Source organism: Eucalyptus grandis, chromosome 2, assembly GCF_016545825.1.
Source record: "Eucalyptus grandis isolate ANBG69807.140 chromosome 2, ASM1654582v1, whole genome shotgun sequence".
In the NCBI taxonomy this organism is placed as follows: Eukaryota; Viridiplantae; Streptophyta; class Magnoliopsida; order Myrtales; family Myrtaceae; genus Eucalyptus; species Eucalyptus grandis.
In genome coordinates this window covers 35,398,248-35,411,795 of record NC_052613.1, presented here as the reverse complement: position 1 = coordinate 35,411,795, position 13,548 = coordinate 35,398,248, and the positions used below count along the sequence as shown (strand labels likewise).

The 13,548-nt window shown below is 34.6% G+C and overlaps 1 protein-coding gene across 1 annotated transcript; it reads right to left on the bottom strand.

Moving 5' to 3' along the window:
- Positions 1-2,045: 2,045 nt before the first annotated feature.
- On the bottom strand, positions 2,046-9,319 carry LOC104432305. The gene is made up of 5 exons (XM_039307036.1): positions 8,750-9,319; positions 7,732-8,460; positions 6,204-6,319; positions 2,646-3,508; positions 2,046-2,062 (listed from the first exon to the last, which is right to left on the bottom strand). Exons 1-5 carry the CDS (start codon positions 9,107-9,109, stop codon positions 2,046-2,048), a joined length of 2,085 nt encoding a protein of 694 aa, XP_039162970.1. The 5' UTR covers positions 9,110-9,319.
- Positions 9,320-13,548: the final 4,229 nt, after the last annotated feature.

Sequence of the window (13,548 nt, the reverse complement as noted above, 5' to 3'; positions counted from 1 at the left end):
AAAATTTATTTAATTGTTTAAAAGCTTGAAAAGACAAGCTGAAAAATCGAACTACTTGGATAAGAACTGGTGCAAAAGATCGGAGACTAAAAAGTAGAATTTACCAATTTTGTTAAAATTTCTAAACGTGGACATTACAGTAGTTGACGGTAGTTAAAGTACATTATTAACGTGTCAAGTGAAATGCAGTTTCGGACCGTCTGCAGTGGTGGTAAGCAACCCAATAAAAGTCATAACCATAACCACGAAACTAATTTATCCGAACAAATATATCTTCTGTTGGGCTTGGTTACGGTTTTGCACTGACCAATGCCCGCAGCTGGTCCCAAAGATATGTTGGGTTTGAGGCAATTCTTGTCATGGGCCAAATTCAAGGCCTTGGGTCAACTACCAATTTAAACAAGCAAACCCTAGTTCTTGGTAAGAGAGTCAGACACTGACCCAAAAATTAGAAGAGCTAGATTCTCCTTGCTCGACGATGTTAACGTGAATATCACATTGAGAAATGAGATGAACATCGCCAATTGCTTCGAGTACAAAATGGAAGTTCTAGATTTCTTGCCAAAGATAGTTTCAGAACATATACACAAATCAAAATGCTATAACCTTACTTGCAGAGGAATCATGCGAAGAACAATCCACAATCTCACCATTTATAAATCAATGGATAGAAATTCTCTCCTTTTGAAATTGCATCGACGTTCATCCCATTTTCAAATGATGTAAAAGCTGCATGAAAGATTTTCTTGGTCGGTCATTTCCTCCCACCTAGGTTCAAGCATCTTCTCGCCATACTAGCTATACTAGCTACAAGAACGACGTTTTCTTTAAGAATTTGTGTCTAACTGGTCATAACAATGATAGCATCTGCTTAATACTTTAACATTGTGTTTTTAAAACTAAAAGGAGATTGTATATATTCTTAGAATTTGTCTCTTGATAATGTGTGACCAAAGAAGTCTTTAATTGCCTTTTGTTTTATTAATCAATTGTTTTGTTATAGGCATGGCAAACGGAACTACACTTTGACGAGAACATGAATATGCTCAGATGACTCAATCCTATTCCCGAGTTTCATGCTCTTAATGAAATATCTCAAATTTAACTTTTCACACGAGAGATGACATATAAATAAAAGGAAGAAAAATAGAGCAATTCTTAACTTTTATAAGAGTTATCGTGACATATGAATGTGACATCACACATCTAGAATTGATCCCATCGAAGGACATGTTTAAATATTACAATAACTGAAGTCACATGATTGTAAAAAAAATCTTGAGTTACTACTTATAAATATGTTATTAAGTCCTATTATATCGTAGTGTATTTTGCCCTTCGAAGCATCTTACCATATTTCGTGGATCTTTAATGCCGTATTCGAGTATTTATTGTTGGGGTTGAACCTAATTCCAAACGAGGAGATTACTCTCGATTTAACACCGTATAAAGAAAACAGTAGCAAGAAAAGCGTGGTGAAGGGATCGGGATAGACGTCCGAAGACAAATCTAGTCATTCTGGTGAAGTTCCATTGTATTTGCAAAATAAATGTTTGGGAAATAGGCCGATGACAAACTTGTGGTGCAGAGGTCCTCCTGCATCTGCATGCAAAAAGCATCATCATGCTAAAGAGAGTGCTGTCTGATAGTGATGGACGAATAAATTTAGAACCTAGCTTTAAGGAAAAAAACGTCACATGTGCTCACGGAAGTTTTGCGAGCGCAAAGCTAATCATATTAGTTGCAGTCGAGAGGATGAAGAAATTTATTCCTCCATGTCGAGTCGCCAAGAAAATGGCAGTCCATGGTTGTGTGTGCTGGTAGCATTACATTACAAATACATGAAATGTCTAAACGATAAGTAAGCAAATTCTCCATAGGATAACTTGTCACTTAATTCAGGATAATAGGGAACAAATATAAGAAAGAAAAGGTACAAGCAGTCCTTGGGAATTTCGCCACTGCGCAAGATGATGATGATGATCAAGAAAAGCTGAAGCGCTTGAATGCTACTTCTTTTGTATGAGACGAGCTAATTGCTCATCTTATTGGTTTCCAGCAACTGCAAAACATAGTTAAAATTCATTATTTGAGAGAATCAGGGTAGCACATGAAGGACTTGGTTAATGATACAGAGTGGCACATAGTTGCAGTTGGACAGCTTTTGAAGAACGCATATTGAGCTCCATGATTTGATAAAATGTTTGATCTATTAAATCATAGAAATATAAGGAAATGATGAGAAGGCTGCTGTTGCAGTATCCATGAAGAGATTTCGCTTTCCCCTTCTTTTTGGAGGTTTGGTCACTGATTAGAAATTTGCGACCAATCATTGAGGTCTGTCCGCAAAATAGGAAATTTACTAGAGTTCTAAGCTGGAGGGAAATGGAGCTGGCATTTGGGTCGACTGAACATGTTAGGAATGGAGAAACTAGACAGAACAAAAAGATTCTAGTAATTTGAAGGGCTTGATGACAATTTCTGGGGTCACCCTCTTGTCGCCCTTCACAAGCCACAATAGCATCTGGAATTATTTCTGAACTGTGTTTTTATTTGGGAGACTTGGGATAGGATTAAACTAAGGAAAACCCTTTAGACGTGGAATAGTTTCAACAATAACACCTATTATTAGAGAAAGTGTTTACCTGATTTATTAGATTCGGTGCAGATGGTTTGGATGGTGGTATTAAGGTCGCCCTCCCAACGCCCTTCATCATCTTCATCGGAGAGGAGTACTTTACCTAGTTTTTGTGTCCTCAAGGCACCCTTGCAGAATATATACATCTTGGGGCACTGCTTCACAACAATCCACTCTAATGATGGGAACCTAAAGGCACAATCCATCAGCGAGAAACTCTCAAGGCTTGGTAAATCATCAAGTGTCAAGTTTTGCAGCTTGTAGAAAGAGATCTCCTCTACTCCAATTCCATCATTTGTTATCACGTCTTCCATTGCACCACAATTTCTTAGGATGAGCTCAGTAAGGTGCACTAGACTTGTCACTGTCCCCGTATGAACTAAGCCAGCACAATCCTCCACATGCAAATGTCTTAAGCTCCTAAATGAACATGGAGATGGAAATATGATGGATAAACTATGGCACTCGTGAACATGCATAACTTCAATCTGTTTAAGGATTTCAGCCATCAAGGAGCCATGTTTCCATACACGTCTCAAGTTACTTAGCTTATTTAGGTTGAGTTGCTTCAAATATCTAAGTGCCTTGAGAGGTTTTTCCATGTTAGTTAGTCCTCCACAAGAAGTCACTTCCCCATGTCCAAGCACATCTTCTGGAAATATCTCCTCGAAAGAACTACAGCCCACAACAAGCTCTTTTAGATTGGGCAATCTCTGGAGAAGGAAGTTGGAGGGAAAAGCATCATTTTCATCATGGTAGCATGCCAAATCCAGCTTTCTGAGGTAGTCAAAGGTGTAATACTGTGGCATCATGACAACATCCTCCTTCGTTAATGTCAGTAGCTCCAAGTGTGGAATGACCTGTGGGAATCTGTTTAATTAGGCCACAAAATGTCCATATCACAGTTATTGCCATAGCCAGGGCTTAATGATAATATGTCCTTCCGTTTAGGGGGAAAAAACTTTTTGGAGCCAGACGAGCAAGCATTAATAACCATTATAAAAGGATGTTTGTTGTCAGTGGTTTGCTCAATTCAACCGAAACGTGTTTCGCAAATTGGCTAGAGAAAGTTATTAGTCACCAAAAAAAAAAAAAAATGATACTTCAGTTATTCCAATTGTCAACTATTTAAATCCAATAGGCAAAATAAATAGATATGCATTTCAACAAGTTCATAGAAAAGAACCTAACAACAAAAAACAACAACAGTTTTTTGTTTAACCAAATCGCATTACTTATAGAATGATTAGATGCGATTCAATGGTAAGACGTTGTATTAATATGTCGCACTCTGTTTTATAAGCGGCAGCTTTCATATCTAATTTACTACAGATCATAAGTAGCGCATCGGTTCACCTTTCTATAATTCCAAGAAGGATGCGTTCAAACTGATCTTATGATCGTTCAAAAGGGAAAAATATCGATAAGTGCACTAAAAATCTTAAAATTTGTCATGAAAGTGTAATTGAGTCTTAAACTTTCAAAAAGTGCAATCAAATTTTAAAATTTCTCAAATTAGTACAACAAAGTCCTTCCGTTAATTTCGTCTAGCTTGGCTAATAAAAAATGTCGATGTGGCTTTTTTTTATTATTTTCTCTCCCCTACATAACAATGACGTGATTGAAACATGAAGAATAAGCTAAAAACGATGTCGTTTTGGTCCAAATTTGAACTTTTAATCCAAATTTTACTTAAATTAAATTAAAAATAAACTAAATTTAAAAAAAGAATAATAGAAAAACCACCATGGCAAGGGATGGCTAAAGGGGATCATCGGGGCTTGGCTAGTGGCCGCTAACCCTCACCGACTGCAAGGCGAGGGCTGCCATTGTGGCGGGGTTGGCAGCCACTTGGTTTTCCTTTTTTTGTGTGTTATATTGGCTTATTTTTAATATATTTAAATAAAATTTGTATTAAAATATCATATATGGACCAAAACAATGTCATTTTAGCTATGTCAACGCCACGTAGGATAGAGATAATAATAAAAAAATTATGTTAGTATTTTCTATTAGTCAAGTTGAACCGAGTTAGCAAAAATACTTGATTGCACTAATTTGACAAGTTTTAAGATTTAATTGCATTTTTTTCGAAAATTTTAGGATTCAATTTCACTTTCCCGACAAGTTTTAGGATTTCTAGTATACTTATCCAAAAAAACAAAAATTCAACTGATGGAACATGGGCGGAAAAGTGATAAGACAAGATAGAAATTATATTACAAAAAATTGATGGAAAAAGAGAAAATGATTAAAACATATTGTTCATTCTTACGATAGCAAAATGAAGTGTCAAATAAGCTAGGATACAGACCAGAAGTACATTACCCCAAATAATCATACGTTTCCAGCGTTTTGTGGCATTAAAATGAAACTTAGTTCCGTGTTGGTATATCGCCCATATATCAATCAAATTAAGGTGAAAATTTGAATAACTGTTAGTAACTTCAAAGGTGTTAATAGGTCATAGCAATAAATATTGATAAATTATTAAAGAAGTTGGTGATCTTTAAAGTAAAAATAAAATATTGTCACATTTCATAACCTATAAAAAGGCTGGTCAGCGGCTAAAATCAGCTCCTATCTTAATTTAAAATACCAATCAAATTAAGGTTATTAAATTTATATTAAATATTGTAATTTCAAAGGTATTGGTTAGCCACAAGTATACATAGTGGTTGATTATTAAAGAAGTTCGTAATTTAGAAAGTATAATGCAAAAATGGCCTTTCCGAAACCTAACAAGGTTAAAAGTTGGTACGTGACTATTACATTTTGTAATATGTTGGTATGTCAATCAAGTTAAGGTGATAATTTCGAATAAAAGTTGGTAATTCCAAAAAAGTTAGTAAGCACAATAACAAGATAAAGATATATTAGTACTTTACAAAAACTAACAAGATAAATGTAGAGACCGACAATTAAGGATTTTACCTTTTCAAAAGAAAAGAGTGCGGCTCGGTCATGTTGGTTCTCATTGGAAGTAGTACCGTGGTAGCTTTGGATTTCACAAGCAAATGAGAATGACCTCATTTTGTTGCAGTATCTCACTGTCAATTCCTTCAAGAGTGGCCAATGTGAAGTGTGACTATTCCTGAAGAAGCTCCTCAGCTTTGGCAACTCAACCAATCTCAGACTAGTCAATCGTGGAAAAAAGATATCACCTGCACTCGTCCCTATTCCTTCGTCTTCCTCCACTATGATTTCCTCCACCCCACAATCCCATACCATAAGTTTTTCAAGCTGTGCCATACTCTTTGCCACCGAGCTTGAAAATAAACTTTGAAGACTCTCACACTTGTGAGCATTCAAGCATCGTAAGTGTTCAAATGCAAAAGTCCCACGAGAATGTCCACTCCACACGTGCTTCATTTTTGGAAGTTGTTCCAAATTTAATTCTCTTAATTGAAAAGTAATTGCATGATGTGATTCGCTTATATTTAACTCTTGGACATGAAATACTACTTCTAAGGAATCACATTTGGTCACAGTTAACTCCTCTAGGTATCGAAATCCTTTGAGGATAGTTTCACATGAAAATATCGATGAAAGTTTCTCACAATACTCCACTGTCAGTGTCTTGAGTTTGCTAAAAGCATTTGAAGCAAGCTCATCTAGCCATATCTTCTCCACGTTATTCATGTGTGAAATCGTCATCGACTCCATATTAGGAAACTCAACCTGTTATTTTTCATTTAAATTCATTAAGGCCAACTCTTTCTCCCTCTTAGAAAAGAGAACTTTAATTTCAGAATAAGGAAAATCCCGGAATAGATATCATTAATAGAATGGAAAGGGAGACTAGATGCAGATTATTCTTTTTTTTAGGATATGCCACACCCTAGCATCCATTTAGGAGAAAGCATCGATTGTAAGTTTGCCTATTTGTTTTTTTTTTTTTTTTTTTTGCTTCCTCGCCTGAATTGGCATTTCTGTCCCTCCCCCTCTCCCTCTCTCTCTCTCTCTCTCTCTCTCTCTCTCTCTCTCTAGTTTTTTCCCTCCTTTCTTGCTATATGATGTCCCTTTAATTTTTATGCTAATAAACCTATTTTGCTATGCACTTTCATTCTATTTTATCAGTTGCTAACATATGTATCATACACCTCGTAAATTTTTTTTCAAACTTTTGGAGGTACTGAATGACACCACCATTAAATTATAGATTCCATGTTAGTGCAATTAAGTTATTTGCACATAATGCGTGTAGCAACAACTCCCTTGCCATGCACAGATAATATTGGTTCGTGGGAAGCCATGAATACAAATTTACTGAGTCCGTCATTCGCTTAATACCAAAGCTCCTTTGCTTATAATTAGGTTAAGTTGACTACTTTTGACTCCAAAAAAAAAAAAATTAAGTCAAGTACTTGTAGTTTTAGTCATAATTGGGAAATACATGTCTATTGAAAGTCCTAGATCTATGAAATGTAGTTAAGTCCTAAACCTTGCAATTGGTTTACTCGAGTTTCAAACCTTTCTAAAAAAGCAGAATCAAGTTATTTTAGTGTACAATACCTTAGATTGCCTTTGTGGAAACCTTAAATTTCCTTTGTTTGTATAAGTTTGGGACTTAATTATACCAACTGAGAGGCTTAGAATTTGATTACATTTTTTTTTTATAAAGATTTAGGACTTTATTGCACCAATTGAAAAGCTTATGATTCAATTTCATCTCATAGATAAGTTTCAGGACATGGGCAATAATCTTCCCGACATCATCATAATAGTTTATCTTTTTGATTTGAGCCAAACTCTTTAGGATCGTCTAGACTCTAGATTAGTTAAACAAGATGTTAATTGGAGCTTGGCCTCATAGTAATATTTGTACTTCAATTACAAAATTCGTCTAAAATTTGAATTTGAAAGAAAAATACATTAAGTCATGGAGACTTATGAAAAAAGTAATGATATACGTGTCGATCTATCTATACTAAAAAAGTAGCTTTGAGATTCTTTTGATCAAATCAAAGTAAAAAATTGTAAAATAAAATGATAATTTAGCAGAAGTTAACCCCACAAACGCTTACGTCGTCTAGCTCAAATCATTACGAACAAGAAATTAGATATGCCATTAAAGAAGAATGAGCACAAACCTTTTCAACCAGCAAAAGCGGTTGCTGCGTTGGAACTCTGTCCTTTAGTCTTTTACACCTGGCATCTCCTACAATGACCTCCACAGTTTCACACCCTTCAATAGTAAACTCTTTCAAGGAGGGAAACTCATATGCACAACTTCCTGAGTTGAAACTAATCAAGCTCTTAAGGCAACGGAGCTTTAATGTACGTAAATGAGAGAACTTCACTACCTTCGACTTCTGCTCTTCACCTTCTTCCATGGCAACTACTTCCTGCATGTTATCGCAACCAGAAAGATCTAGCATCTCAAGTTTTTCAAGTGTCCTGGTTGTGTCATTTGTGAAGAGATATCTCAAACCGTGGCAAGTGTGCAAGCTAACATTAGTCAGACTAGGAAGACTCAACATGGCTTTGGTACTGCTTGTCACAAGCTTATTCAGCCTCGGCAGGTGCCACAACTTCACTTCTTTTACTAAGAGAACCAGACCTTTTTGCCTTCTCTTAGGATCGACAACAACATGTTCCACTAATGCTTCCAAAGAGGCACACTTGAACACCTCAATCAATTTCAGGCTCTTGAACCTCTCTATTAAAGTTGATGGAAAAATATGAGACAAGTTTTCACAATCTCTGACCGTTATGGATGCTAGTTTGCTGAATGATTCTTTAGGAAGATCGTTGTTCCATATCCTCCTCAACCCGCACAAGGACAAAAGCGTCAACTCCTCCAAGCTTGGAAAGAAAACCTGTGTGCGAGGAGTATATGTTAGTTTCTCGACTATGAACTCCTAGAAGTCCTGATTTAGATGCTTAAATATGCTCGGATATGTTAATGTATTCTCAAGAGTTAAGCTCGTTACCCAAGTCTATACCATTGTCATAGAAAAACAGCATAAGCATGGATTATCAAGAGGCTTTGCGGGACATGCTGACAGATAAGAATTTTCAACTGCTTCATCGGCAATAAGAACAAAGCTACCAAGAACAATTTCTATAATAAACATAAAATAGAAAATTCCAGAGATAGGTACGCACATTTTGATTGAAGAAGGCCGGCAAGGACAAGCTAGAATTGATAAGACCACATGTTTGTTGTAAATTTGTATTAGCTGTCATCGACTGTTGCTGTTCTTCGGATGAAAAGAATGTCATCATTTTGGAGCATCCAGATATCCTCAGTTTTGTTAAGGACGGACAGCGAACACAATACTTTCCAGAAAAGAATGTCCTGAGATTTGGCAATTCCTCAAGAGATAGAGAGGTTAATAGAGGGAACTCTACAACATTGGTGGTTGTAGCTTTCTTTGATTCTTCTTCTTGCATATCCATAATTTCCTCCATCAGTTTACAAGTTGCTATTTCTATTTCTTTTATATTCCTGAGTGCTTTAGCCATGGAAGAAGAAAAGAGAAATCTCAAGTTCTCACAATCATGCACCTTCAGCGCCCTTAAGTTTCGGAAACATAATGTTCTTCTTGGATTCTTGTTCCATATGCATCCCAAACTTGGTAAGTCACTCAAGGTTAAGTTGGTCAACCGCGGTAGAATCTCGACATTTCCTCTGGTTGCTAACTCTTCAAGGTCGAATACTTCTTGTATTAACTGACATCTTTTAATGGTTATGGCTTCCAAATTTTGTAGCTTTATTAGCAAGCTTGATGGGATGATGTTTAAGAGGAACATGCAACCCTCCACTTTCAGAAATTTTAGGTTGCTCACATCTGAGGGTAATTCAGAGTTCCATATCTCTTTCATTTTGGGCAGTTCAGACAGTGTCAAGGACTCCAACCAAGGCATTGAAACCTTCCAAGGCCAGAAGAACAACGTTATGAAGGCATATGCATCGATTTTTTTAGCTGCGAGGCATGGATGACCCCACATAATCTCATGATAGTGCTTGTAACTTAAAATCATGAACACGCATTGTGTGGAAAAAATAAAAAGCCACATTATCTCATAAAATAGATTTAAAGATAATGGAAGAAAAGGCAGATTAATGAATTACCTTATTCTGCTTTAATATTTATCAACTGTATACTTACTCATCATTTATCTATTATGCATTTGGACTTTTTTAAATATGTGATAATAAGAGAATATTTATAATCTCTGAATTATTGACGTTATTTAATTTACCCTCACATTTTGTGCTACGTGCCTAATTTTAACTAATTCATGGCATAGACTCAATTAAGTTTTTTGGTCATTGAATGTGGTCATACATAATATATTAAACGACAATGTAAACAGACAGTCTCAATTATTTTCTATCAAATAATTATAACTAAACTGACAAATAGATAAAGGTAATTTCAGTCTGGCATTTTTCCCGAAGGTATACCAAAAAAAATTCTCTCATCAGAAGATTGAAAGTAAACAATCTTTATAAAATTATGAGATATACTAAAGTAATTAGAATTTTGTTGCCCCCATGCATAGCACGGGCTAAATTTCTAGTATGGATGTAATGTGGAATTGATGCCACATTGGCCAAAAGTTAAAAAAAAAAGAAAATGATTCAAGACTATAGATCCATGAACTGGTCATAACATCACCATATGGACATCAAAGCCAATTTCAACAAAGGATATAAATTTATCCATATAAGGATCTAAGATAATCTTTCTTTTCCATAAACAAAGTTAATTTACATGGAAAGTTTTAGTCATGTAGCCATGCAAAAGAATTACTTAATTTAGTAAATATTTTGCGGTTTGGGTCATATGATAAACATAATTACAGAAATTATTTTAAGATAGGATTTCCATTTTTGTTTTTGTTTTGTACTAACAGGAATAGTTACAGAAGTTGTTAAATCCAAGTGACAGTGCACAAATGAATGCTAGATGTGTTTCTAATTAATACTTTCAAGCAATATGTTACACAAAAAGAAATTTAAATATGTGCAGCCCGCATAAATTCTACTAATAATATTAGAAAAGTGGTTAGGATAAAGATTTGTGATAGATTTGATCACCACAAAAGGTCCTAGTTTACATGAATTAGAACAAAAAAGAATTTAACTTTCCCACTATCTCATTAATGTACCGAGCGTAACAAAAAAATTGGCCTATAGAATATTATTTTAGATTTTTCATTTCGTAGTCACATGATAGTTCCATTAATGGACATTTGTATAAAAAAAAATCATATAATGGAACTTTATGTAGAACCACATTTCCATAAAGGTCCATTCTCTTACCGCAACTTTTACAATTAAAAAAGAAGCAAATCAATCGTCTGAATTACTTTAATATTGAAGTACTTAAGACAGAAATTGTACAATTAAGTTTTGTAATTCATTGATCTAGAATCTAGATGTAATTTGCGACATAGTCTTTATGTTAAATTCAACTATTGAAAGTTTTTTTAGTACCTTTTTTTTTTCCTTTAATCAAGAGGATATAATAGAACTATACGTAGGTCAAACAAAATTATATAGGTAGTATATACTTTCTACAAGTTTTGAATGTATCCATAAACGTATGCAAATACATGAATAATTTTACTATTGAGAAATGATAGATTTTATAGACTTTAGATTATTTGAAAAATCCACACATCGTATGGTGCTTCTTTAACTATGTTGATAACATAACACAAAACAAGTGAGATGTGATTAACTAATATATAAATGTTTTTATTCATTCACATACATAGCAATTCCATCTTGAGAAATTAATTTATTATTTGTCTTATTTATTCTAGAAAACAAAAGCTCAAAAAAATTATTTATCCAATTTTTCTACGCGCTATTATCCTATAAAAAGTCCATGCATAAAATTTCATTTACTTCAAAATGGGAAAAGTATCACATTAGTACTCAGCATTTAGTTTCACATATATAAAATAAATCAATATAACTCTAAAGTCAATACTTTGATGTGTTTGTAAATCAAATACTTATGTAATCACATTCGAATAAAGTCAATACTTTTCAACACCAAGTACTAAACGATCCAAATATTATTGAAATTTGTGCCGTTTTGTTGAGACTTTCATATACAGTGAACTTAGGAAGTACCGATACTCTGGGAGCCTTTCTATCGTATCGGACACTTCGAACACTTCGACACGTGTCCAACATTTTTGGATACTTTTGGACACTCTCCGATACTTAGTTAACAGGTGTTGGATTCCAACACCTGATCAACTCTCTCTACACTATCCAACACACAAGTCCGAAATTCTGACATACAAGTTCGGAGTTCGATATGTGATTTTGACATGCACGAGGTCAATTTTAAAATTTTCAATAAATGAGATATCAAAATGTAAATATGAAAAAAATAAAAAAAAATTATAAAAATAATGAAATGGGAAAGAAAAACATTGTCATATCTTCTCTTCGACTTCAATTTCTTGTGATACACAATTCACTCCCTAAATTCATTTTTTTCTCTTCTCATCGACATGGTTTGACACACGAATCTATAATGTGGATTGCTTATTTTTTTCCTCCAAATTTTATGAATTATTAGAATGGAGTTGAATTTGTTAAATTGAAACAATGAATAATATTAATAAATTGTAGATTAATGTTTTTAGTGTAAATTCATTCCAGACTCTTTTTTATTATTTATTTATATGTGAATTTGAATCAAATTAATTTGATTAAAATAATCATAAAAATGATAATTTAGCATGTATAATATTTAATATACAATGTGTCCCAACACGTCGGATTCTCTATTTTTTGAGAAATGACGTGTCGAGATGTCGTGTCGCGTGTCGGTGTCGGTGCTACTTAGCAGTGAAAAACTAAACTTTTGTGAATGCATATTACTTTGTAAAATTACACAAAACTCTTGGACACTATATTTCCGAAGTAAATATTTAAGCAGGTCAATTTTTTTCCAAAAATTCTGCACAATGTGGGACTTCAACTTATAACTTTGAAAGGTAAGGAAAAAAAATTGAAAAAGGCTATAAAAGTCGGAAACTTTATTGATGTTATTCATTTGTCTTTGCTTAGATTTAACTATCGTTGGTATCTTTAATTGAGTAATGAGCTAGCCCAACCAAGGATATTTCCATGACTAGTATATTCAAATGAACGTAATGTCCTTGTTTGTAACTCAATTAAAATGATTCGGATGAAGAAAACCATGACCATTTAAGAAAGCATGAATCTACCTGTTGCCCATCGAAGAAAACAATCGAATGGTCCTTGGTTTTCCAGAAGCTCGTTATATTTGGTAAGTTTCGTAATGTCAGTCCATGCAAATTGCACGACTTCACTTTGGGATCATCATCTATTTCATCTTCGACTTCATCTGCTTCGGAATTTGCAATAATTTGCTGCATCAAGTGGCATGTGCTTATCTCAATCTCTTCGAGCTGTAAAAATACTCTCGTAAAGGACGAAGGAAACAAATGTTTGATTTCACCACAGTTATCCACTTTCACAGTCTTTAATTTGCTGAAAGATTCCGGGGCAAGACAGCCATGACAAATCTTCTCCAATTGTTCCAAATTCTCGAGAAAAAATTATTCCAATTTTGTAAATGCATTGCTCTGGAAATTCGGTGTGGAGCAAATAACATACGCAATCGAGGGGCTATTTTGTACGTGAAGATGCTTCAAATCTTGGAAGCCTTCAATGCACAAATTGTGAATGCTATTGTCGCCATCTTGCAATCCATCCAAGTGGAGATCTTGCGTTATCTGCAAACAACTCTGCACCCACTCTTCATCAAGAAGATTGCTTGAATTCAGCTTGAGCTTTAAAGTTTTGGGTTCTCGGTCACTCGACCAATCCCAGACGTCCCCAATTTGGATTTTATACTTGTTTAGTTTCCCAAATGGCAGGTCTCCCGAGAGATTAGCATGAT